General features: G+C 44.4%; 1 protein-coding gene across 3 annotated transcripts in view; it reads left to right on the top strand.

The window, feature by feature from the left end:
• The window catches only part of LOC148773208 (neuroligin-4, X-linked), a 306595-nt gene that overhangs the window by 46254 nt on the left and 233113 nt on the right, over positions 1-27228 (top strand). The window contains exon 2 of one of the 3 annotated variants that reach the window (XM_088833549.1): positions 14492-14503. The exons of the other annotated variants lie outside the window; for them this stretch is intronic. Within the exon in view, the coding sequence (XP_088689675.1) occupies positions 14492-14503 (12 nt within the window). The remainder of the gene's footprint in view (positions 1-14491; positions 14504-27228) is intronic. 3 annotated transcript variants of the gene reach the window in all.

The following is a 27228-nucleotide window of genomic DNA, read 5'->3' as shown; positions in this document are numbered from 1 at the left end:
GAAAGTTATGACCAACCTTGATAGTATATTAAAAAGCAGAGACATTACTTGGCCAACCAAGGTCCATCTAGTCAAGGCTATGGTTTTTCCTGTGGTCATGTATGGATGTGAGAGTTGGACTGTGAAGAAAGCTGAGCGCCAAAGAATTGATGCTTTTGAACTGTGGTGCTGGAGAAGACTCTTGAGAGTCCCTTGGACTGCAAGGAGATCCAAACAGTCCATTCTAAGGGAGATCAGTCCTGGGTGTTCATTGGAAGGACTGATGCTAAAGCTGAAACTCCAATCCTTTGGCCACCTAATGCGATGAGTTGACTCACTGGAAAAGAGTCTGATGCTAGGAAGGATTGGAGGTGGGAGGAGATGGGGACGACAGAGGATGAGATGGCTGGATGGCATCACCGACCTGATGGACAAGAGTTTGAGTGAACTCGGGGAGTTGGTGATGGACAGGGAGGCCTGGCGTGCTGTGATCCATGGGGTCGCAGAGTCGGACGCAACTGAACTGAACTGAACTGAACTGAATCCTCTCATCTTAAAATATAAATGGTGGGAGTGGTTCTAGTAAGATCTTTACAACCTTGAGACATTCTTTTGATATACTGTAATAACCAATTAAAAAAGTATATAGCTCCCTTGCTAAGACTAACAACGGGGTTAAGACTAAGAAAATACAAGATTTCCCCTTCTGATGTTGATGTCAGAAGCTTTGTCTGTCCCTTTTTAAACTTTAATAAAACTCTGCTACACAAAAGCTCTTGAGTAGTCAAGCCTGGTACCTGGTTTGTCCCGAAGCTAAATCTTCTTCTAGAGATCATCACCTTCACTGCAAGCTATCAGTGTCCACACTCAAACCTCTGGCTCCATGCTGCAAGGAACCTGCCAGTGGCTGTTGAAACAGGAGACGTGTTGCAGCAGGCATGCAATGCACGCAGTGTTTCGGGGCAGGGGGGGATTAGGAATTGCCTGTGCTCAGTGCAGCAGTTGAGAGTAATGATTCGGAGATCGCAGGTGACTGACCGCTGTGACTGTAGCTTGAAGGTCACGGTGACCTTGATTTGTTGGGGCTAAACGTTCTTTGAAGAGGCCTCCATAGAGTTGAGAAAACCAACAGAAGAGACTGCTCAAGGAATTGTGCTTTGTAAATAGCAGCACACGGGTGGGACCATCTGTAACTGTGGGTCGGAGGAAGGAAGGGTGTGAAAGGCGCAGGGTTCTTCCAGGCGCAGAAGGTTAGAGCAGGTTTGTTGGATGAACTGAAGCGAGGGGGTGAAGATACAGGATGGGAGACTTGCCCGATGGTCCCGTGGTCCAGCACTTCCCCTGCAGGAGGCGAGACTTCCATGCCTGCTTGGGGAACTGAGATGCCATGTGTTGTGTGATCCAGGCAAAGGAAAAAATAAAAAAGATAAAGGCTGAAAGAGACAGCTGCAGGGTGATGTCGCTGAGTTCAGTGGGCTGGATGCTCCTATGAAGCAGGGAGCTCACACAGGCGGGACCTTTGCATGCCTGCCTGAGAAGCTCAGGGTGCTGGGGACTCTTGGTTGAGATGCAGGAGGCTGGGCTGGTGGGACCTTTGGAGGAGTATTCTTCTGATTGCCTGTGCTTTCTCACATCTTTCCCTGAGAGCGGGGCCGTGCAGCGGCTGGCACAGAGACTGTGGAACAGACCGTTGGTAGACAGAGGTCTGTATCCTGCTCGGTGCCCAGCAAGCGGGGAGGGCAGGAGGTGGAGGGAACATTCCAGAAGGATGGATCCGGAAACCTGATGTGGGCAGGCCCAAGCAGGTAGGGAGGTGAAAGGCTAGGATGCTTCATGCCCGATTGGTTGCTTATGTCCTCATTTTGTATCGAAATATATTTGAGTTACAACGTATATTGGTTTCAGGTGTACAATGTAATGACTCGGTATTTTATAATTTATACTCCATTCAATGTTATAAAATATTGGTTATATTCTGTATGTTGTCTAATGTTGTTCAATTGTACAGTTGTGTCCGACTCTTTGCCCCACCACGGACTACAGCATGCCAGGCTTCCCCGTCATTCACTAGTTGGCTCAAACTCATGTCCATCGAGTGGGTGATGCCATCCAACCATCTCATCCTCTGTCATCCCCTTCTCCTCTTGACCCCAATCCCTCCCAGCATCAGAGTCTTTTCCAGTGAGTCAACTCTTCCAATGAGGTGGCCAAAGTATTGGAGCTTCAGCTTTAGCATCAGTCCTTCCAATGAACACCCAGGACTGATCTCCTTTAGAATGGACTGGTTGGATCTCCTTGCAGTTCAAGGAACTCTCAAGAGTCTTCTCCAACACCACAGTTCAAAAGCATCAATTCTTCGGGATTGCATTACACAAACTTGTGTCTCATTGATTTTACACGTAGTAGTTTGTACTTACTTCCCAGCACCATTGTTCCCTTCCTGCCCAGTGGCAACCGCCGGTTTGTCCTCTGAATCTGTGAGTCTCTTTCTGTTCGATTATATACCTTCATTTTACTTTTCAGATGTCGTAGAATAACAGAATATTTGCTTTTCAACATTCTCAAGATGTGATATGAGTTTGTTCTGCGCTATGCTGCTGCCATCATGTAAAATTCACCATCTTCTCCCAGCGCCCCCTCCCCTCTGGTGATCGGTGTGTTCTGGAATTCCTGATCTGAATTATTAAATGATTCTCTCGGCCACTCCCTCGTTAAAGAGCACACCTCTTTCATCACAGGATCAATTTTCTTTTTCTGTTCCCAAAAGCCACTTAGAGATTAAGACCCACTTAAGGAGATGGGTTGATCTTTAAAACTAGGTTATTGATGGCAAGAATCGAGGACGTGGCGACTGGTGTCAACATCTGTCAGGGATTGGTTCTCTGGATTGAATGAAAGAGAGAACCTTTCATGTTGCAGGTTATCTGCGGGCTTTGGATGGTTTGCGAGATGAAAGTGATGCTTTCTGAAAACGCAGATGTTTAAAAAGAAATGGCAACCCGCTCCAGTATTCTTGCCTGGGAAATCCCATGGACAGAGGTCCATGGGGTCGCAAAACTCAGATATGACTGAAGTGACTAAACAGTAGCAGCAGAAATTAGAAAGCGTGCAAGAAGCTTTACTGTACTTACTGTAGGTTGAAATGATTCACAGACTCACAGATAAGGCTTATACCTGCAGTCACCCCTGACCAGTGTACTGGGGTACCTTCATTTTAATATTTGCATGTGTGAAGGAAAGTATTGTGTGATTTGATGTTTAGTTTCCCTGACTCTGATAACTACAGTAGCAAGGAAGAAATGTCCCTAATGAAGAGAAAAAATTATACTTAAGGTTATAGATAAGGTGGTCAAATGTTGCAGGGAGAGATGGTGTGTGTTGTATTTTGGCCAGTTGGGTTGCTTTTGCTGTTTAGTCATATCTGACTCTGTGAGACCCCATGGACTGTAGCCCGCCAGGCTCCTCTGTCCATGGGATTTTTCAGGCAAGAACACTGGAGTGGGTTGTCATTCCCTTCTCCAGGGGATCTTCCCGACCCTTGGATTGAATCCATCTCCTGCTTTGGCCACTATCGCCCCCTGGGAAGCCCTTGCCAGTTGTTTAGGAAGAGACTTTACAGATGCTAGGTCTTCTCTGGTGACTCAGTTGGTAAACAATCCTCCTGCAATGCAGGAGACCTGGGTTCAATCCTTGGGGTGGGAAGATCCCATGGAGAAGGGAAAGGCTACCCACTCCAGTATTCTGGCCTGGAGAATTCCATGGTCTGTATAGTCCATGGGGTCACAAAGAGTCAGACACGACTGAGTGACTTTCACTTTCAAGTCTTGTTAAGAGCTTTCCATTACATTACAGCTTCAGCTTGGTTTTAACATTGATGGCATGAGTCAGGGAAAATGGGAGATTGTGGCTTAAAAGGTATTGACACGTGCTAGTGACCCAGATGGGAATGTGTGCACGTGATTTGATTTTTTTTTTATCTCTGCTTATAAACAAGAGCTGAATGTTGGGATTTGTCTCAATAATTAGTTCTATCAGTGGATACAGGGAGTCAAAGTTTTGGTTGCTCAGTTGTGTCCAACTCTGCAACCCCATGGGCCATAGCCCGTCAGGCTCCTCTGTCCATGGGATTTCCCAGGAAAGAATACAGGAGTGGGTTGCCATGCCCTCCTCCAGGGGTTCTTCCCCTCCCGGGGACTGAACCGAGTTCTGCACTGCAGGCCGATTCTTTATCCCTGAGCCGCCAGGGTACATGTAATAAATAAAAGTCACAAATATCCTTCTGAAACTATTCCTTCCTACACGCTCTTTGCCAAGAGCGGTTTTAAGTCTCTGAAGCTTTAAATCTGTAGTTATGAGACAGGGGAGAAGAAACACAGGGGAAATGAAAATGCAAACTAATTGAAGATTCTTTGGTTTAAAAGAAGAAGTTCAACTCTGTGAACATCTACAGTAGCTCGGACATCAGTAGACTGTTCAAATCTATCTGTTTATCATATCATATGTATTTTTTTGAGAATGAAAGATGTCCCAACTTGAATTAACCCTTAGTATCCGGTTCAGAGCCAGGTCCTTCAAAAGGACCGTGATATGATCCTCTGTTCAGTTCAGGTGCTCAGTTGTGTCTGACTCTTTGCGACCCCGTGGACTGCAGCACGCGAGGCCTCCCTGTCCATCAGCAACTCCCAGAGCTTGCTCAAACTCATGTCCATAGAGTGGGTGATACTATCCAGCCATCTCATCCTCTATCTTCCCCTTCTCCTCCCACCCTCTATCTTTCCCAGCATCAGGGTCTTTTCCAGTGAGACAGTTCTTTGTGATGATACTAGATGTTATAAATCTGAGACGTTTTTAAATTCTTTCCGAATTTGGGACTTATTGAATTGTAAATCACCCCAGGCTTTCTTTTTTCTATAATACCTAGTAAGTCTAAAATCAAGTACTTATTTCTTTTAATTAAAAGGTTTTTCTACTACTTTGCATTTTTAGATATTTTTACTCAAGTTTAAAGTATAAAAGGAATATATATAAATTGAAATGTACATTTTAATGTCTTTCTTTTAAGTTTATATGTATGTGAATTACTCCCTTGAGAACACAGTATGTAAGATTTACATTCTTGAGAAAATATTATCAAAAACTGCTTTTAGACTGTACTTCTAACTCTAGTTTTATTTTTTTTTTATAGAGTTTTTTTTTTTTTTTTTTGATGGTGACCATCTTTAAAGCTTTTACTGAATTTGCTGCAATTTTCCTTCTATTTTGTTTTTGTTTTTGCTTTTTATTTTTGTCTGCAAGCCAGGTGGGATCTTAGCTTCCCAGCCAGGGCTCGAACCTGTATCCCTTGCACCAGAAGGGGACGTCCCAACCACTGGACTGCCAGGAAAGTCCTGGTTTAGTTTCCACTTTACAAATTGTTGGAGGGGACATCCAGTCTCCTTGGAATCTCGTGGGGTCCGTATCCCACCCTGGATCCCCTTCTCATTAGCCTCTTAGTTACTAAGGCACATCTGATACAAATAAGGGACCTGTCCGTGTGCAGTGTTAACTAACCCCAGATCACACAGTTTCCAGGTTGCCTTAGGGTTCATCCTTCGTGTGGGTCTGATCCAGGATCCCATGATCTAATGACTTTATTCATTATAGCTCCTTGGGCAGCTTTTGTCTATGACCATCTTTTCTTCCTTTGCTTGTCTTGTGGGACCGTGACGGTTTTGGAGGAGGACTGATCAGATATCGTGTAGAATGTTCCTGCCTCAGGGTTTGTGTGGCACTTCGACTGGAGTTGTGGGTGTGGAGCTGAAACCCACAGAGGTGCAGTGCCCGCCTGCTCACATGGTGGCCAGAGGGCAGTGCCGTCATGGCCGATGGCGTGACCTTCATCGCCCGGCCAAGGTCGTCTTCCTGGGGTCCTCCACCACGGAGGGACTTTCCCCGTTTGCCTACCGAGATCTTTGAAAGAAGCCAATTCTGTGTGTTCCTGGCTTCAGGAATGGGACTCACTGCTCTCCTTCTGTTCTCCGTCTACATCATTGGAAAGTTTTTTGCATGAAAGATATGTCCTTTTCCCCCTGTTTATTTATTTATCGATTTACTTGTGCCAATATGGAGTCAATAGATACTTTAATCTTTTAAGAATCCAATATTGTGTTATTTTTCCACAACTGGTTTTAGGAAATAATCTAGAATTGCAACATATATATATATGAAATATATCAGGCATATATATATATATATATATATAATATGTCAGGCAGGCATAGGTATATAATATATCATATTTTGACTTTAAAATATATATTATATATTTTGACTTTATATATTTTGATTTTAACTAAGCATGCTAGAGGCCTCAGTAATTGAATGTGGGCTTGCCAAGGAAATGAATTCCGTTTCTCTTGGGTGGGTCTCACAAACACCTCCAAGGTCATGTGCATTTTATTTCCTTTTTTATTTTACAGGAGTGTGCATGCGTGCTAAGTCAGTGCAGTCGTGTCAAACTAAGGGAGACCCCATGGAGTGTAGCCTGCAGGCTCCTCGGTCCATGGGATTCTCCAGGCAAGGATACTGGAGTGGGTTGCCATTTCCTTCTCCAGGGGATCTTTGCCCATCTGTCTCTTCTTGCCTCTATAGAACCCCGGCGTTAAAGAGCATCTTCTCCGATGCTCTGATATTTCTTGCTGTTGTTCAGTCCCTCATTCGTGTCCGACTCTTTGCAACCCCATGGACTGCAGCCCACCAGGCTTCCCTGTCTTTCACTGTCTCCCTGACTTTGCTAAAACTTATGTGCATGGAGTCGGTGATGCTATCTAACCATCTCATCCTCTGCCGCCTCTTTGCTGATAGAGACATTGCTGTAACTCCTCAATGGCTCTTGGTCTGTTCCTTGGGGCTGCGCTAGTCCCCATGTGGCTTGGCAGATGAGAGTGTGGATATCGGCCCTTTCCTCCAATTGAGTGAAAGCTTTTAGTGTTCCTTTTTGGGCTCCAAAATCACTGCGGATGCTGATTGCAGCCATGAAATTAAAAGACGCTTACTCCTTGGAAGGAAAGTTATGACCAGCCTAGATAGCATATTAAAAAGCAGAGACGTTCCTTTGCCAACCAAGGTCCGTCTAGTCAAGGCTATGGTTTTTCCAGTGGTCACGTATGGATGTGAGAGTTGGACTGTGAAGAAAGCTGATCGCCGAAGAATTGATGCTTTTGAACTGTGGTGCTGGAGAAGACTCTTGAGGGTCCCTTGGACTACAAAGAGATCCAACCAGTCCATTCTAAGGGAGATCAATCCTGGGTGTTCATTGGAAGGACTGATGCTAAAGCTGAAACTGCAATACTTTGGCCACCTCATGCGATGAGTTGACTTACTGGAAAAGACACTGATGCTGGGAGCGATTGGGGGTAGGAGGAGACGGGGATGACAGAGAATGAGGTGGCTGGATGGCATCACCGACTCTGTGTACATGAGTTTGAGTGAACTCCGGGAGTTGGTGATGGACAGGGAGGCCTGGCGTGCTGTGGTTCATGGGGTCGCTAAGAGTCGGACACGACTGAGCGACTGAACTGAACTGAACTGAACTTTCTGCTTCAGAACAGTTATTCTCTGCTTCTTGACCTTTGAGCTCCAGGACACAGGTCCCCGTTAGGGCATGCTGGAATCTTGCCTGGCTTATTTCTGAAACCTTTCCGTTTCTGGTTTCATTGCTGTAATTAGGGAATCTGTTACCAGTGGATCTGCAAAGGGTTTGCAGTCACAAGAGAAAGCATTCCTCTCAAAAGAGAAATAGATGGCAGATTCAGCAATGGTTTTGTGCACATTCTCATTTTTTTTACTTGCCTATGGTTTTTTTTTGTTTGTTTTCTTGTTTTTTTTTTTCACCCAGACTGCTCAGAGAATAAACCCAAATGCACGTATGGTAAACACATGTGATATTTGCTGCAGTCGAAACTCTGGGTTTATGATTAATGTGCCCAAAGGTTAGAGATCAGGAGATTTAAAAGAAGAACGCACCCACCAATCGATAACGTACATGGGTTTTGTTCATTAGCCTTAGCGAGTCAACAGATACAGGCAAACCTGTCGCTATATCCCAGAGTAATGCGAGTTCGGTTACGTCCTCCTGTTTGACCCCGTCCTTCTGTGCTTCTTTCTTTCCCTTTACTGGTTTTCCCCGTACATCACTTTTGCCTCTTACGTCAGCAGACCCCAAGCTTTTTGGCCCCAGCGACTCTTTTTTTGGATGATAACGTTTCTAAGGACCAGGGGTCGGTGGTAGTACCCTGGTGATTTGAGCACGTTCTGTTTATCGGGCACTTTATTCTTAATGGAATATGCTGCTCCTGATCTGACTGGAGGTACCAGTCAATGGCATGGAAATTGGGGACCCTTGTTTTATGTGATTCAGTGGTTCAAGTAGCATGTACACTGTACAGCCAGGTGTTACTTGATTTCAGAAGGTTTATAACATTGTCAGAGTGATGCATAGGGCATTAAGAGCTCTTGATAGAAGGGAAGAGAAACTAAAGAAACTAAAGAGAAACTAAAAAAAAAAAAACCCGGAGTTCCTCTTGTGCTGCTTTTAAGACAAATGACACATTTGAGAACAGCTAGAAACCACATCTGAGTTGGTCTTGGACATAGCCTGGAGCGCTTCCTGGAGGAAGCGTATTATGGCACAACCTTAAAGATAAGAAGGGAGGCCGTGAAAACCCACAAATTGAATTCTGTAGTCAGTACGCTGAATGCTATGGAAGAGAGATTTCTCCAACTAAGCATTATGTTTCTTCTCTCTTATTTTTAAACCTTATTTTCTTCTCTGTTGTTTTTAACTGAATGGAAGATTGTTTAAATTTTGTGTGTGCTAAGTCATGTCCAACTCTTTGCGACCCCGTTGAGTGTAGTTCACCAGGCTCCTCAGTCTATGGGATTGTCCGGGCAGGAATACTGGAGAGGGATGCCGTTTCTTTCTCCAGGGTCTCTTCGGACCCAGGGATCTAACCCATGTATCCTATATTAGTATCTGGATTCTTTACCACGGAGCCACCATGGAAGCCCAAATCAACTGTTACCCCGATGAAAAACAAAAAAATAAAGTGAGAAAGCACAAGAGCTAAGAAATGATTTTAAAACGTGTAAAAATTCTAAATTCCCTCCCTTTCCACAAAGCACCTTCCTTCTCAAGTGTTTTCAGATCCCCTTTGGTAGACCCAACATACCAAAGGTGTTATTCACTCTTGGTGGTCGGTGGTCAAGCGGGTATAAGATGAGCAGAGAAACGCAGTGTAGCCTGGACTTTAGGCAGTGTCTGTGGCAAGAAATCATAGTCAGTGTTTTCCATATGATAGCAGGTAATTTGACTCTGTCCCTTGACTCTGAAGACTTGCGTATGGGTGGTACCTAGAGAAGATGCTACAAGTTGAAAAATAAAGGTGGTACCCATTGCCTGAGCTGACTCATTGGAAAGGACCATGATGCTGGGAAAGATCGAAGACCAAAGAAGGGGACGACAGAGGATGAGGTGATCGGGTGGCATCCCTGACTCGATGGACATGAGTTTGAGCAAGCTCTGGGAGCTGATTACGAACAGGGAGGCCTGGTGTGCTGCAGTCTATGGGGTCGCAAAGAGTTGGACATGACTTAGAGACTGAATGCCAACGTTAAAAGATGACATTTCTTTGTAGAGAAAGGACTTAGAGGATGAGTCTCCATGTGAGATGCTTAATTTTTTTGGACTGCACCTGCTCTTAGCTATAGCCCAGGGACTCTTTAGTTATGACTTGCGGAATCTAGTTCCCTGCCCAGGGATTGAACCCAGACCCTCTGCACATGGAGCGCAGAGTCTTAGCCACTCGACCACCAGGGAAGTCAGTGCATAAATGAAGCTCCCACTTCTTCATGGGATGGGTTTCCAAGGGATGATTCTGGGACTCCGTGATCGTCAGAGGAATATGCTATTTTCTCCCATTTGCAGTCATGAAGTAAAATAGTTCTTGACATAATCAGACACGTCAGACAACACGTTTTAAGCACTGGAAAATTATTGAACCCACTTACATCTTGGAAGGAAAGTTATGACCAACCTAGACAGCATAGTAAAAAGCAGAGACATTACTTTGTCAACAAAGGACCATCTGGTCAAGACTATGGTTTTTCCAGTGGTCACGTATGGATGTGAGAATTGGACTATAAAGAAAGCTGAGTGCTGAAGAATTGATGCTTTTGATCTGTGGTGTTTGAGAAGACTCTTGACAGTCCCTTGGACTACAAGGAGATCCAACCAGTCCATCCTGAAGGAGATCAGTCCTGGGTGTTCATTGGAAGGACTGATGTTGAAGCTGAAACTCCAATACTTTGGTCACCTGATGTGAAGAGCTGACTCATTAGAAAAGACCCTGATGCTGGGAAAGATTGAAGGCGTGAGCAGAAGGGGACAACAGAGAATGAGATGGTTGGATGGCATCACCGACTCAGTGGATTTAAGTTTGGGTGAACTCCAGGCGTTGGCGGTGGACAGGGAGACCTGGCTTGCTGTGGTGCATGGGGTCGCAAAGAGTCGGACGCGACTGAGTGACAGAACTGAACATCTGTTCACATCCAACCCCTTAGTCTGTTTTTCAAATTTATTTATTTTTGTTATTTTTTTCACTTCTCCCCCAACATTTGTTACGAAGCTTTTCAAACATAACTAGAGAAAATCAAAGAATTGTATGACTTACATTCATATAGCTACCACCTCAGAGAAGGCAGTGGCAAGCCACTCCAGTACTCTTGCCTTGAAAATCCCATGGATGGAGGAGCCTGGTGGGCTGCAGTCTGTGGGGTCGCTAAGGTTTGGACACGACTGAGCAACTTCACTTTCACTTTTCACTTTCACACATTGGAGAAGGAAATGGCAACCTATTCCAGTGTTCTTGCCTGGAGAATCCCAGGGACGGGGGAGCCTGGTGGGCTTCCGTCTATGGGGTCACACAGAGTCGGACACGACTGAAGTGACTTAGCAGCAGCAGCAGCAGCAGCTACCACCTAGGTCCTACAATTAACATTTTGCTCTGTAGGCTACACCATGCGTCTCTCCACAGACTGCCTTTTAAAGAGGCCAGGTTTTCTGATGGTTACAAAAGACACATCCAAGACAAAATAGCACAGACTAGTTAAGTCCGAGAAAAAATAGCCTGTATTTACACATATATGTGGAATTTAGAAAAATGGTACCAGATGGACCGATTTGGAAGGCAGAGATAGGGACACTGGTGTAGGGAACGTAGTTATGGAGACAAAATGAAGTGAAGTGACGTCCCTCAGTCGTGTCCGACTCTTTGTGACCCCACGGACTGTAGCCCACCAGGCTCTTCGGTCCATGGGATTTTCCAGGCAAGAGTACTGGAGTGGGTTACCAGAGTGGGTTACCATTTCCTTCTCCAGGGGATCTTCCTAACCCAGGGATCGAACCTGGGTCTTCTTCATTGCAGGCAGACACTTTACTGTCTGAGCTACCAAACGATTTTAGTAAAAGGCGGGTGGGATGAAGTGAGAGGTTGGGATTGACATATACACTACGAGACTATGTGTAAAATAGATGGCTAATGAAAACCGCCTTACAGCACAAGAAACTTTACGCAGTACTGGGTGGTGACCTAAATGGGAATGGAATTCAAAAAGAGGGGATACTTGTATACCTACAGCTGATTCACTTTGCTGGACAGCAGAAACCATTCACAGCATTGTAAAGCAACTATACTCCAATAAAAATTGTTTTTGAAAAGTAAGAAGATTCAAGAATCCTTAGAGTTTTTGCAGATGAATTGAACACTTAGGTCCACAGGTAAACCCACCCCACCAATGCTTATCACTGCTTTCATTCATAACTGCTAAAACTTTGGAGTGACAAAGAATAAAACCACCCTGTGCCTCAGCAACCTCACTCCTAGGCGTATGCCAAAACCAAAAAAGACACATGTCTCCCCTTGGTCATTGCAGCACTGTGTACGATAGCTAGAACAGGGAAGCAACCTAGATATCCATTGACACATGAATGGATAAAGACCTTGTGGTACATATCGTGTCTGACTCTTTGCGACCCCATGGACTGTAGCCTACAAGGCTCCCCTGTCCATGGGATTTTCCAGGCAAGAGTACAGGAGTGGGTTGCTATTCCCTTCTCCAGGGAATCTTCCCAACCCAGGAATCGAACCCCGGTCTACCGCATTGTAGGCAGACGCTTTACTGTCTGAGCCACCAGGGAAGTCCAATGGAATATTCAGTTCAGTTCAGTTCAGTCGCTCAGTCGTGTCCGACTCTCTGCGACCCCATGAATCACAGCACGCCAGGCCTCTTTGTCCATCACCAACTCCCGGAGTTCACTCAAACTCATGTCCACAGAGTCGGTGATGCCATCCAGCCATCTCATTCTCGGTCGTCCCCGTCTCCTCCCACCCCCAACCTTTCCCAGCATCAGAGTCTTTTCCAGTGAGTCAACTCGTCATAAAAAGGAGCACATTTATGTCATTTCTAATAGGTGGGTGAAGCTAGAGCCTATCACGCAGAGTGAAGTCAGAAAGATAAATATCGTATTCTAATGCATATATTTTGGAATCTAGAAAAATGGTACTGAACAGTTTATTTACAGGCCAACAATGGAGAAACAGATTTAGATACTAGACTTATGGACATGGGGAGAGGGGAGGAGAGGGTGGGATGTATGGAAAGAGTAACATGGAAACTTGCATCACCATATGTCACATAAAGAACCAATGGGAATTTGCTGTATGTCTCAGAAAACTCAAGCAGGGGCTCTGTGTCAACCTAGACGGCTGCGTTGGGGCAGGAGATGGGAGGGAGGTTCACAAGGGAGGGGATATATGCTTACCTATGGCTGATTCATGCTGGGGTTTGACAGAAAAGAAGAAAAATCTGGAATGCAGTTATCCTTCAATTAAAAAGTTAATTAAAGCAACAGCAACAACTGGAAAACTTGGGAGCAATCAAGAATGGCCCTCTGTAAGTGGATGGATAAGCAGTGGTCCATCCACCCAGTGGGATGTGACTCTTTGCTCAAGAGAAATGTGCTATCAAGCCATGAACAGACATGAAGAAATCTTAAATGCGTACAACTGAGTATGAGAAGCCAGCCTCAAAAGGCAAAAAACTGATGACAGTAAACAGACCCGTGGATGCCAGGAATTTTAGAGCAGGGAAGACGAAGGGGCGCATAGAGGGGTTTTAGGTCCTTTTGCTATTTATGTATTTTTAATCTCTTGACTGTCCTTGGCAGCGTGCGAGATCTGAGTTCCCTGACCAGGAGTCAAGCTGGTGCCCCCTACATAGGACCACAGAGTCTTAACCACTGGATCGCCAGGGAAGTGCCCATTTCCTCTGCTTTAGACATGCTCATACACAGTCTTAACGCGAGACTTTTGGAATGCACTGTTTTTTGCTTCACAGTTTGACTCCCTTGTGACACCCAGTTTAAGCATATTATTCTGTATTCCAGGTTTTCTGTGAACACACACATACATACTAGGCTGTGAGTTAAGGTCCTAAAAAACCGAGACAGACACTTGCAGACATTTGTAAAATAACGTTGATTAAATGCTCTAAAGCGATTTGGTTTTGCTAATCTGATTTCCGCTCCCCCCGCCCCCACACACACACATTATTCTTCTAGGTCAAGAAGCAGAGATATCTAGCAATTTTGTTTCCATCCCTACCTTGAAGGGGATTGCAGAGGATGAGATGGGTGGCTGGCATCACCGACTCGATGGATGTGAGTTCAAGGAAGCTGCGGGAGTTGGTGATGGACAGGGAGGCCGGGGGTGCTGCAGTCCATGGAGTCACAGAGTCAGACACAACTGAGCAACAACTCTTGTCCATTCCCACACTCCATCTGTCAGTTCTGTTTGGTTCGACGCATGAAGTTCTTTCTGCTCACGTCCATCTTCATGATAGAAGTTGATATTTGCACCTCACCCACCGTTCATGTGGCTCACAAGTGTCTGCCTGTCTGCTTCGTTGCTCGGTGCTCTCTGACTCTTTGCAACTCCACGGACTGAAGCCCACCAGGCTCCTCTGTCCATGGGATTCTCCAGGCCAAAATACTGGAGTGGGTTGCCATTTCCTCCTCCAGGGGATCTTTCTCACTCAGGGATAGAACCCGGGTCTCCTGTGTCTCCTGCATTGCAGGCAGACTCTTCACCCGCTGAGCCATCAGGGAAGCCCACATGTGTCTAGTTTCCAAACAACAGTGCGGGTCCCCCAGAAATACACAAAAGGGAGACGGGAGCTCTGGGTCTATCCAGGTGGTCTGTCATCCATCATCCTGTATTTATGGATGCTTTTTCTTTACTTGTCCTAACTCTTTTGTCACCAAGTAAACACTCCCGGGCCAAACACGGTTCTGGAGGCCTTCCTATGGGTTTTTTTTTTTTTTTTCTCAGAAAGGCTTTCAGAATGCAAGTCAGAGAAGATGAGGAAGGAAACACGCAAGAGATAAATATCCTCAGATATAACCCTCGAGACAAAGTTAAGAGGGTGTGTGTAGTTAGAGATGGTCCAACCTGCAGGTAGGTACCTGGTGGAGGAGACGGTCACCTGCTCCTGTATTCTTGCCGGGGGATCCCCATGGACAGAGCAGCCTGGCGGGCTGCGGTCCCTGGGGTCACAGGAGTTGGACATGACTGACTGAGCACAAAGTTGGCTTACAGAAATACGCTGCATGTGTATTTTTCTGTATGCAATTCTGTATGAAGCCCTCAGTGGGGGTGACAAACACGGTAACAGATTTCACAGCTCTGGAGTAGCTTTGCTTTTCTTTCTTTTACATTTAATGCGTGTTTTTTCTTTTCACTTTTTATTTTCCATCAGAGTACAGCCACTTAACCATCTTATGATTGCTTTAGGTACACAGCAGAGCGACTCAGCTGTGCATAGACATATATCATGAAATATAAGGTTTCTTTCTCGAAATGCGTATTTGTAGAAACGTGTCAGTACTTGCCATTCCAAGAATGCGTTCAAGCTGCTTAAGGATAAGTAGGAAAGAAATGAGCAGTCATGAAAGCTGCTTCAAGGGGTGACTTTTACAGTAAATGTTAGCAATTTTGAAATCTAAAATGGAGATCTATGTAGCTTCTGAAAAATACTGAATCGCTTTTCAAATTAATTCGTTTTCCTGAAGTGTAGTTGATTTACGGTGGCGCGTTAGTTTCTGCTTTACAGCCAAGTGATTCGATTATAGGGATGTGTGCATTTTCTTTTTTTCTCTTCTTTTCCATTTTATTTTCTCACAGTATGTGAAGTACAGTTTCCAGTGTTTTACAGCAGGGCCGTCTTGTTGAGCCATCCTATGCAATAGCTTGCACATGTTGACAGTCCATGGCTCCCATCTTCCCTGTGTAGATTTTAAAGTGAGTCAGGCTTCCCTGGTAGCTCAGTTGGTAAAGAATCCTCCTGCAGTGTCGGAGACCCTGGTTTGATTCCTGGGTTGGGGAAGATCTGCTGGAGAAAGGATAGGCTACCCACTCCAGTATTCTTGGGCTTCCCTGGTGGCTCAGCTGGGAAAGAATCCACCTGCAATGCAGGAGACCTGGGTTTGATCCCTGGGTTGGGAAGATCCCCTGGAGAAGGGAACGGCTACCCACTCCAGCATTCTGGCCTGGAGAATTCCATGGACTATGTAGTCCATGAGGTCGAAAAGAACTGGACACAACTGAGCAACTTTCACTTTCACTTTTTCCGTTCAAAGTGTATACACACACACACTCAGACAAATATATGTGTGTGTATACATACACACAGCACTCACTCACAAATACATATATACATACCACATCCATACACACACCATGTTCATAACACCCATTCCCCTCAATCACAAAGGCAGCCCTCACCCACAGTCACAGCACACACACACGTCTGCACCCCTCAGACACATGGACTCTGTAGATATTGTTCGCTGTAGGGGGCGAATGTTGGAATACGTGTAATATACCAGCCTCATGGTTCGGTGAGTAGCACCCTAATGGTTCACCCTAATGACTTCCCTGGTGGCTCAGACGGTAGAGCATCTGTCTGCAATGCAGGAGACCCGGGTTTGATCCCTGAGTCGGGAAGATCCCCTGGAGAAGGAAATGGCAACCCACTCCAGTACTCTTGCCTGTAAAATCCCACGGATGGAGGAGCCTGATAGGCTGCAGTCCACAGGGTCGCCATGAGTCGGACATGACTGAGCAACTTCACTTCACTTCAATGGTTCACATACTGTTTTTAAACATTGACCCTTCACCGTTTGGCAGTGAAGTGTCAATGTTTAAAAACAAAATTGGGCAACGTTTTGAAAGAAAACCCTTACGTATCATGCGTTCATGATAAAAATATTCACTATACTGACGTATAGTTAATTTAGTATATACCAACTGAGCTATGAGGAAAGCCCATGCTTGATTTACACTGTTCTGTTAAATTCCTCCTGTATGGCTTCGCGACTCAGGTATACATCCATGATGTTTTCGTATTCTTTTCCAGGATTGGTTCATCAGAGAATGTTGAATAACGTTCCCTGTGCTCTACAGTAGGATCATGCTGTTCACCTGTCCTATATGTAGTAGTTTATATCTGCTCACCCCAAATTCCCAGTCCACCCTCCACCCTGGGGTGATTTTAAAGTGAGCAGGACTATTTGTGTAAATATATATATATATATATATGTATATGAGTGTATATATCAGTTCAGTTCAGTCGCTCAGTCGTGTCCGACTCTCTGCGACCCCATGAATCACAGCACGCCAGGCCTCCCTGTCTATCACCAACTCCCGGAGTACACTCAAACTCATGTCCACAGAGTCGATGATGCCATCCAGCCATCTCATTCTCGGTCGTCCCCTTCTCCTCCCGCCCCCAACCTTTCCCAGCATCAGAGTCTTTTCCGGTGAGTCAACTCGTCACATGAGGTGGCCAAAGTATTGCAGCTTCAGCTTTAGCATCAGTCCCTCCAATGAACATCCAGGATTGATCTCCTCTAGAATGGACTGGTTGGATCTCCTTGCAGTATAAGGGACTCTCAAGAGTCTTCTCCAACACCACAGTTCAAAAGCATCGATTCTTCGGCGATCAGCTTTCTTCACAGTCCAACTCTCACATCCATACATGACCACGGGAAAAACCATTGCCTTGAGTAGACGGACCTTGGTTGACAAAGTAATGTCTCTTAGGTGCATATTTATATATGGGTGTATATATATATATATGGGTGTATATATATATAGCACTCACATATGAATACATCTACACACACAACATGCATACACAGACAGCACATTTCATCACCCACTCCACTTATGCATAGAGACAGCCTTCACACATAATCACACCACACACAGAGACACAGACACACACACAGACACACACGTACCCCTCACAGACATGGACTCTGTAGTTATTGTTTGCTGTTGTTACTGACTTTTGGAATAAGTGTAATATACCAGCCTCATGGTTTGGTAAGTAGCCGCCTAACGGTTCACATACTGTAAATGTGCTGTGGATTTTGCCTGTAGTGCTGAATGGTGACATGTTGATATTTAGAAATTAAATGGGTTTGGAGTTTGAAAGAAAATCCTAACATATGATCTGTGTACATTTAAAAAAAAAGATTACTGAATTATCAATTCTGTTCAGTCGCTCAGTCATGTCCAACTCTTTGCGACCCCAGGGACTGCCGCCCGCCAGGCTGCTCTGTCCACGGGGTTCTCCTGGCAAGAATCCTGGAGCCGGTTGCCATCTCCTCCTCCAGGTACCTACCTTTACAGGTGGACTGTCTCTAACTCCGCCTGCGCTCTTAACTGAGTCTGGAGGGTTATGTCTGAGGGTGTTCGTCACTTGTGTGTTTCCGCTGTGTCATTCACGAGAGATTTTGCATGATGTGTGCTGAACTAGGTGGGGAAGGCATACCCCTTGCTTAAAAGGCGAGGAAAACAAAATTGACATGCAGGATCCACGATCTTGTTCCCAACAAGGAAACAGAGATGGGATTGCACTTGGCTTCGCACTGACTGCACCCCAGTGGTACCTCATCGTTTTTCCCAGGATCCGCTAGTTTCTCCATGCTGCAGGCTGAAGTCACACTGCAAGTGAAGTGAAGGTGTTGGTTACTCAGTGCTGTCTGACTCTGAGACCCCATGGATTGTAGACAGAGATACAGAAATACAGAGATGGATGGATAGGTAAATAGATAAATAGATATTCTCAGTATTGTGTGTGTTGGTCACTCAGTGGTGTTCGACTCTTTCGCGACCCCATGGAATGTAGCCCGCCAGGGTCCTCTGTCCATAGGGATTCTCTGTGCAAGAATACTGCAGTGGATTGTCATTTTCTTCTCCAGGGAATCTTCCTGACCCAGGGATGGAACCCAGGTCTCCCGCATTTCAGGCAGATTCTTTTCCATCTGAACTACCAGTGAAAGTCACTCAGTCATGTCTGACTCTCCAACCCTGTGGACCACACAGTCCATGGAACTCTCCAGGCCACAACACTGAAGTGTGTAGCCGTTCCCTTGTCAGAGGGATCTTCCCAACCCAGGGATGGAACCCAGGTCTCCTGCATTTCAGGCAGATTCTTCAGTAGCTGAGTCACCAGGGAAGCCGAAGAACAGTACAATGGGTAATGTATCCCTTCTTCAGCAGATCTTCCTGGCCCTGGATTCAAACCGGGATCTCCTGCACTGCAGGCAGATTCTTTACCAGCTGAGCCACCAGGGAAGCCCTATATTTATAAAAGCAGGATTATACTGACAAGCACAGAGGTCGTAGGGGGAAAGAAACCAGACTCTTAAGTGTTTTTTATCTCTTCTTCAAACTCACCCAAGTGCTCAGACCTTGGTTCAGTTCAGTTCAGTTCAGTCGCTCAGTCGTGTCCGACTCTTTGCGACCCCATGAATCACAGCACGCCAGGCCTCGCTGTCCAACACCAACTCCCGGAGTTCACCCAAACTCATGTCCACAGAGTCGGTGATGCCATCCAGCCATCTCATTCTCTGTCGTCCCTGTCTCCTCCCGCCCCCAATCCCTCCCAGCATCAGAGTCTTTTCCAGTGAGTCAACTCTTTGCATGACGTTGCCAAAGTATTGGAGTGTCAGCTTTAGCATCAGTGCTTCCAATGAACACCCAGGATTGATCTCCTCTAGAATGGACTGGTTGGATCTCCTTGCAGTCCAAGGGACTCTCAAGAGTCTTCTCCAGCACCACAGTTCAAAAGCATCAATTCTTTGGCGATCAGCTTTCTTCACAGTCCAACTCTCTGGTAGCAATCTATAAATCAGACTTGCTGATTTGCGTCGTGCCTCGTAAAATATTCCACCAGTTATCATCCAATCTGAAATTAACCCACTGTTAGCGTCGATTGATTCATTTGCATGCCCAAATGTCATCAGTCTTCCTAGGGGTTCTCTGTGAAACAACGCTCTGAAACTAGAACATGGAACAAAATAGTTTCGTACCTTAGACCAGTGGCTGTCATCCAATGGTGATTTTGCTCCCAGAGGACACTTGACCTTGTCTTAGGGCAGTTTGGATGGCTGTGAGTGGGATTTACTCACGACATCTAAGCCACAGATGCCTCTGAACACGAGGTCGTTCTCACAAGAATAAGTATCCGACCCATAAAGAAGACACAGTACAAGTACAGACAGGATCTCTACTCGGCCACGAAAAGCAATGAAATAAATACCGTTTGTGACAACATCGGTGGATCAAAAGATTATCGTACTGAGTGAAGCCAGTCAGACAGAGAAAGACAGATATCATATGATATCGCTTATGCGTCGAATGGAAAAATGTGACACGGGTGAACTTCTCTGAAGAGGGAGTGGGCAGGGACAGAAAGAGACAGACAGTTTCAGCTTAGCAGGTACAAACTGTCATATATAGGATGGGTAAACAACGAGGTCCTACTGTACTGGACAGGGAACTCGATTCAATATCGTGTAATAAACCATAATGGAAAAGAATATTTAAAAAATAATGTGTCTATATATATATATTTATATATATAGGAGTACTTTGCTGTTCAGCTTGAATTAACACAACACTGTACAACAACTATAATGCAATAAAATTGAAAGCAGAGAATTATCGGAGAAAATATCAGCAATGGCAAGCGAGGCTGAGAAACTCTATCCTTTTTGGAGGAAACGTAATCCACTTCTCATCGCAAGGATAATCACACAGTGTAAATACATGCTTGGTGCTGTTTGTCATTCATTTTACGGGTTTCATCACCAGCAGACACGTGGATAATGGGAACAAGGGCCCCGTAGAATCGAGTTGGGTTGTTAGTTTAGCAGGTCTCGGTGGTCGAGAGACAGGAATGTATGCAAAAACCCTGGGGTCAGAGAGAGGCTGGCGTCATCCAGGATCTCAGGGTACCGGGGCAGTTCAAGGGTGAAGGTAGAATTGGTCAAGGGGGAAAGTATATAGAAAATCAGGGAGGGCTCAGGTTTCTGGATTTCCCCAGCCATTCAAATGTGGGACACTGAGATGGTTCTCTGGACTCTCCCGTAATAATGGTCAGCGTCTGGATCAACATTCTTTGCTGGTTTTTGTGACTGTGGTTCAGTTGCTGAGTCGCGTCTGACTCTGTGACCCCATGGACTGCAGCCAGGCCTTCCCTGTCCTTCACCCGTTCACTCAAACTCATGTCCATCGAGTCAGTGACACCATCCAACCATCTCATCCTCCGTCGCCCCCTTCTCCTTCCGCCCTCAATCTTTCCCAGCATCAGGGTCTTTTCAAAGGAGTCGGCCAAAATGATTGGAGCTTCAGCATCAGTCCTTCCAATGAACACCCAGGAGTGATTTCCTTTAGGATGGACTGGTTGGATCTCCTTGCAGTCCAAGGGACTCTCAAGAGTCTGCAGCACCACAGTGCAAAAGCATCAATTCTTTGGCGCTCAGCTTTCTTTACAATACGGCTGTCATATCCACACATGACTACTGGAGAAACCATAGCTTTGACTGCATGGACTTGTTGTCTACTCCCATCTAAGCCAATGACAGACCTTGGGCATGCAAACAAAGATAAAAAACGGTGCCTGGGGAAGGGAGTTGGTGTTCTCAACAGAACTTGGCTGGGCTACACCCATGGGTCTCACATGTCTGTAATTTCATGGCCATCCCTCGTGCTTTCAGAGCTTTCCACTGGATTCTTTACTTCCCACATTTTAGGTCCAAGCCACTGACTCCTTACCGTGGAGGTGTTTGCTTTTCCCTCTGCCCCCCATTTCCAAAGTCAGATGGCAAACAAGGAAACCTTGCCACTCACGCCCCTGAAATGCTAGACGTTGATTCTTCAAGTGGCTTGTTGCAAAGAGCTCTGATTTGAGGGCTTCTGGCATTTTTTGTTTGAAGCCTGATGTTGAACTGATTTGAATTGTCCATGATCCTTCAGCTCTTGCATATGGGTGGATCTGTGAGCTGATGCCTGACATGGAGTATTTGAAAAACTCCCTTTTTGCAGTGGAGAGTACCCTTTATAAAGTCATCGTCTTAGAGCAACGGAAGGTCACAGGGCGTATTTGCTGCCAAATCTCTGAGATGAATGTATTTCTCTTTGATTTTAGCTTTTCCTGACTTCTTCCCCATCTTGTTAAACCATGTCTCTCATTTTGGAGGTTGTGTAATTTTTTTTTTTTGCCCCTCTGGGATCACACAAGGAGGGCTAACTGGCTGGGGTTAGGATGAGGGAATCACCAGAACCGCCACCCCCCCAAAAAAAAGGCAATCACAGCAGTATCATTAAGAATTACTCATTAGATTTTATTTGTCCTGTGATTTACATTTTGGAACACAACTCAAAAGCATTTTCAAGAGGATAACCAATAAAAACATAGGTTGATAATTGCTTTCCTTTCACAATAAGATCTGAAACAAGACAAAGATGTCTGCTCGCCCCACCTCTGTCTAACAGAAAATTGGAGCTCTTCACCAGCGCAGGAGGGTTTTAAAAAAGGAATTATATATTATATGTATGTGTTTGGAATGGAAGACCTGTCTTCACACGCAGATGACATGCTTGGTTATGTAGTGACTCCTAAAGAATTTACAGAGTGGTAACACAGAAATGATTTTATCAAGATCTCAGAATTAAAGACATAAAATTTGTATTACTCTCAGTTCAGTTCCGGAGAAGGCAATGGCAAGCCACTCCAGTACTCTTGGCTAGAAAATCGCATGGACTGGGGAGCCTGGTGGGCTGCCGTCTATGGGGTCGCACAGAGTTGGACACGACTGAAGCGACTTAGCAGCAGCAGCAGCTGTTCAGTTCAGTCGCTCAGTCGTGTCCGACTCTTTGCGACCCCATGGACTTTAGCACACCAGGCCTCCCTGTCCATCACCAACTCCCGGAACTTGCTCAAACTCAATACCATTGAGTCGCTGATGCCATCCAACCATCTCATCCTCTGTCGTCCCCTTCTCCTCCCGCCTTCAATCTTTCCCGGCATTAGGGTCTTTTCCAATGAGTTGGCTCTTTGCATCAGGTGGCCAAAGGATTGGAGTTTCAGCTTCAACATCAGTGCTTCCAAAGAATATTCAGGACCTATTTCCTTTAGGATGGACTGGTTGGATCTCCTTTCTGTATTACTCTATTCAACATAAAAATGCTGGAAAGTAAAACTGAACATAAACCATTAACCATAGCAACCTTTAAAGGTGAAAATCTTAGAAAAAACCTAATTTGTGAAACACCATACAGAGTTATAGAACGTGTATCATTTTAACAAAGAAATGAGATTGGGGGATTTTTAATTAAAATGGTTGCTGCTGCTGCTGCTGCTAAGTCACTTCAGTCGTGTCCGACTCTGTGTGACCCCATAGATGGAAGCCCACCAGGCTCCCCCTTCCCTGGGATTCTCCAGGCAAGAACACTGGAGTGGGTTGCCATTTCCTTAGGATTCTATAAATAATTTGACAACTTTTAGGACAATTCATTAACATGATTTAATGCTCTGTTATTTGATTCCTCTTAATTTTTTGAGCAAGTTTATCAATTTTAATGTAGAAGTCCTGCCAGTTTCTGTTAAAAATATTTTGGTATCAAAATGTATCCATAAAGTATAACTGAAATTCTGATACATACATAGTCATCATATTCCTGCTGATGAAGATAAAATTAATAATACTTTTAAAATTAAAAACCTTAACTTTTATAGTATCTGAAAATGATATAAAATTTGAAAAGCCAGTATATGAATGTTATTACTGAATTTGTCTCTTCTGAAATATTAATACCTGCTTAATGGTTACATATTTAATATTTAATAGTCCTCCCTGAAACCTCTTATAAATCTTTCTTTCATTTTCATAGCAAAGGGTCAAATTCACTTATACATCCATTTGTATAGATTTTTTTCTTTTTATATGTTGCACGGCTTCTATACTTTGATAGAACATTCTTTTCACGGCTTTTAATTGAGTTATTTTTTTGTCTCTCCACCTGGCTCTTCCTTAACCCTTGATATTCTTTTCTTCTGAATAGTCATTTCATAAGAAACTAGTGATTTAAACTAGTGATTTCATCAGAAACATGTTTCATTCAAGTAGAGTTCCTTTACAATGTTGTGTTAAACTAGTGATTTCATAAGAAACATGTTTCATTCAAGTAGAGTTTCTTTACAATGTTGTGTTAGTTTCAGCTGTATAGCAAAGTGATTGTTACACGCATACACACATATATACACATATATTCTTTTTTAAAAAATATTCTTTTCCAGTATAGTTTATCATGGGATATTGAACAGAGTTCCCTATGCTGTACAGTAGTTCTTTGTTGTTTATATTTTTTTATCCATCATTGTGTGAATTCATTAATCCCAAATTCCTAATTTGTCCTTCCACTTCTCTTTCCCCTTTAGTAACCACTGAGTTTTTTTTTTTTCTTATATTCATGTTTTTCTCTTTTGTAAGGAAGTTCATTTGTGTCCCGTTTCAGATTCCACATACAAGTAATGTCAGATGATATTTGTCTTTCTATATCTGACTTCCCTTAGTGTGATCATCCCTAGGTGCATCTGTCTTGTTGCAAATGGCATTATTTCATTGTCTTTTATGACTATGTGATATTCGTGTGTGTGTGTGTATCTCACACTTTCTTTATCCATTGCTCTGTGGATGGATATTTAGGTTGCTTCCGTGTCTTGATTTTTGTGACTAGGGCTTCAGTGAACTGTGGTGTGCACGTATCTTTTTTTGATTACAATTTTGTTTGAATGTATGCACAAGAGTGGGCTTGTGGTATGCGATGGTAGCTCCATTTTTATTTTTTAAAGAAACCTCCATGCAGTTTTCCACAGTGACTGCGCCAATTCCCTTTCTCGTCTACACTTTAACAGGGTTCCTTTCTCTCCCTGCCTTCCCCTGCGGTTGTCATTTGTAGACTTTTTGATGATGGCCATTCTGACCAGTGAAAGGTGATACCTCACTGTATGTAGTTTTGATGTCCATTTCTCTAACAGCAAGTACTACTGAGCGTCTTTTCCTTTGCCTGTGGCCCATCGGTATGTTTTCTTGGAGAAATGTCTGTATAGGTCATCTGCCCATTTTGCGAGTGAGTTGTTTGTTTTCTAAATATAGAGTTGTATGAGCCGTTTTTGTGAAATTAAGCCTTTGTCAGTTGTATCATCTGCAAATATTTTCTCCCAATCTCAGGCTGTCTTTTCACAATCATCCTTTCTTGAAGGAAGAAACTACATCTTCAAATCTATGCTGTCTTGTCTACTTGCTTATGTATGGATCAAGGATCTTCCATATTTTAACTAGGAATTAGTTTTGTTTTTTTTTTCTTTTTTTGCTCAACCAACTGCAATCATTTATGAAAGTCCTATTTTATACAACTTCACAGACTAAAAGATGGCATCACCAACTCGATGGACATGAGCCTGAGCAAGCTCTGGGAGTTGGTGATGGACAGGGAAGCCTGGTGTGCTGTAGTCCATGGGGTCGCAAAGAGTCGGACACGACTGAGCACCTGAACTGAACTGAACTGAATAGACTAGCAGAGCAAGTGTCTTTGAGATCAGCATTTTATCATTTTGTTCAGTTATATCATCTTTCCTCACATTTTTGTAGGACTCTTCAGTGTCCAAACTGCCACATAAACGTGTTGATGGTATTACTCACTTCATGTCAGATGGATAGCATTGTTGCAATTGTTTAGTTGCTAAGTCAGGTCTGACTCTTTGAGACCCCATGGACTGTAGCCCAACAGGCTCCTCTGTCCATGTGATCTCCCAGGCAGGAATTGTGGAGGGGTGTTGCATTTGCTTCTCCAGAGGATCTTCCTATGCCAGAGATCAAACCCTAATCTTCTGCATTGGCAGGGACATTCTTTACCACTGAGGCACCGAAGCCCCGTGGATAGCATTAATCCATCATTACTAGATGAGCCAACCACGTGTGACTTGAGTGACTCATGGGAAGTCTAGTTAATCCACTGACACCTCAGATCCCAGTGATTAGACGGTATTTCCATCCTTTACAAGAATCTAGCTGCTTGAGAATAAGGAAAGCACTCTTGAGATGTATTTAAATAGCTATTAGGATCAGTTCAGTTCAGTCGCTCAGTCGCGTCTGACTCTTTTCGACCCCAGGGACTGCAGCACACCAGGCCTCCCTGTCCATCACCCGCTCCCGAAAATTGCTCAAAGTCATGTCCATCGAGTCAATGATGCCCTCCAACCATCTCATTCTCTGTCGTCCCCTTCTCCTGCCTTCAATCTATCAGGATAGTTTCACTGCTTATTTGTATTTATAACTTGATTTGCAAGCCTCCTTTCTGCTGGGGTTGAAATGGTTGATTTTAGCCAAACATTTCTGAAACATTTTCTTTCTCGTAGCAAGGCGCACTCATGGTTGTGTGTGCTTGCTTCTGCTCATGAGATCTTAATGTCAAACAGCCAGAGGCTCTCAGCAGATTAACATCTGTGACCTTGAATTCCTCGCATAATGGCTTACACTGTCCATTCTTCTAGGAGAGGCATTTTGGGTGTCTCGGGACACAGTCGTTTTCCCTTGCAAAACAGAATTTCATTTGCACTGTTCGTGCAGTCCTTGCTTTGGGTTATTCCTTACAGCCTTTATATATATATATATTTTAAATATATCTTCTACAGGTTAATTCTGAGCATGACATGATAAAGGTTGACATTGAACAAGCGGGCACTCCAGAGTGTGGATTGTTGATGTCAGTGATTTCAGATAATGAGATTATTGTTTATGCCTTCCCACTCCAGAGTTGTCGCTAATCCCTGGGCGAGGCTGGGCCTGGGATGCGGGCAGTGGGGAAGCACCCCTGTTAATGGACTGTGACACAACAAGACAGAAATGTGAGGGAGATTGATGGATGTGCCCTTTGACGGGCTTTTTCGGGGTGAGATTCATGGCTCGTTGACCTCTCTCCTCTCCAAATAGTCACCAGGAGGAGTTTTCAAAAGCAGAATCTCAAACGTGTCCTCCAGAATCTGTATTTGTCGTGAAACTTCACTTCTGTCTGGGCTGGAAGATATACAACAATTGTCATCTTCTTTGGACAGTCAGTCGTATTTTATGAATATTCTCCACTTAGTTAATACTTGGTAATAGTGAAATCTCTAATTTTTCCAGCGCTCATGTATGGGTGTGAGAGTTGGTCCACGAAGAGGGCTGAGCACCGAAATGATGCTTTTGAACTGTGGTGTTGGAGAAGACTCTTGAGAGTTCCTTGGACTGCCGGGAGATCAAACCACTCAATCTTTGACTTCCTTTGCCTGCATATTCATTGGACGGATTGATATTGAAGCTGAAGCTCCAGTACTTGGGCCGAATAATTGGAAGAGCTGACTCATTGGACAAGACCTTGATGCTGGGAAAGACTGAGGGCAGGAGGAGAAGGGGGTGACAGAGGATGAAATGGTTGGATGGCATCACCAACTCAATGGACATGAGTTTGAGCAAACTCTGGGAGTTGCTGATGGACAGAGGGGCCTGTTATGCTGGAGTCCATGGAGTTGCAAAGAGTTGGACGCAACTTAGCAACTGAGCAACAACAATTTTGTGGGATAGTCCTCATGTTGGCATGACATTTAAAATTTGTGTAGATATTGCCTGATTGCTTTCCACAGAGTCTGTACTGATTCCCCTTTTCACTATGAGACTATCTGTTGATTCCTCTCTTGCCAGATTTATGTGTTCAAGTCCCCTGACCAGAAAGAGAAATGACTGAATTTATATCCTGAATT

The sequence above is a fragment of the Moschus berezovskii genome, chromosome X (genome assembly GCF_049115385.1).
Source record: "Moschus berezovskii isolate FMDL1 chromosome X, NW_MosBer_1.0, whole genome shotgun sequence".
Lineage (NCBI taxonomy): Eukaryota > Metazoa > Chordata > Mammalia > Artiodactyla > Moschidae > Moschus > Moschus berezovskii.
The sequence above is the reverse complement of the archived record's forward strand: the minus strand, read 5'-3'. Positions and strand labels throughout refer to the sequence as shown.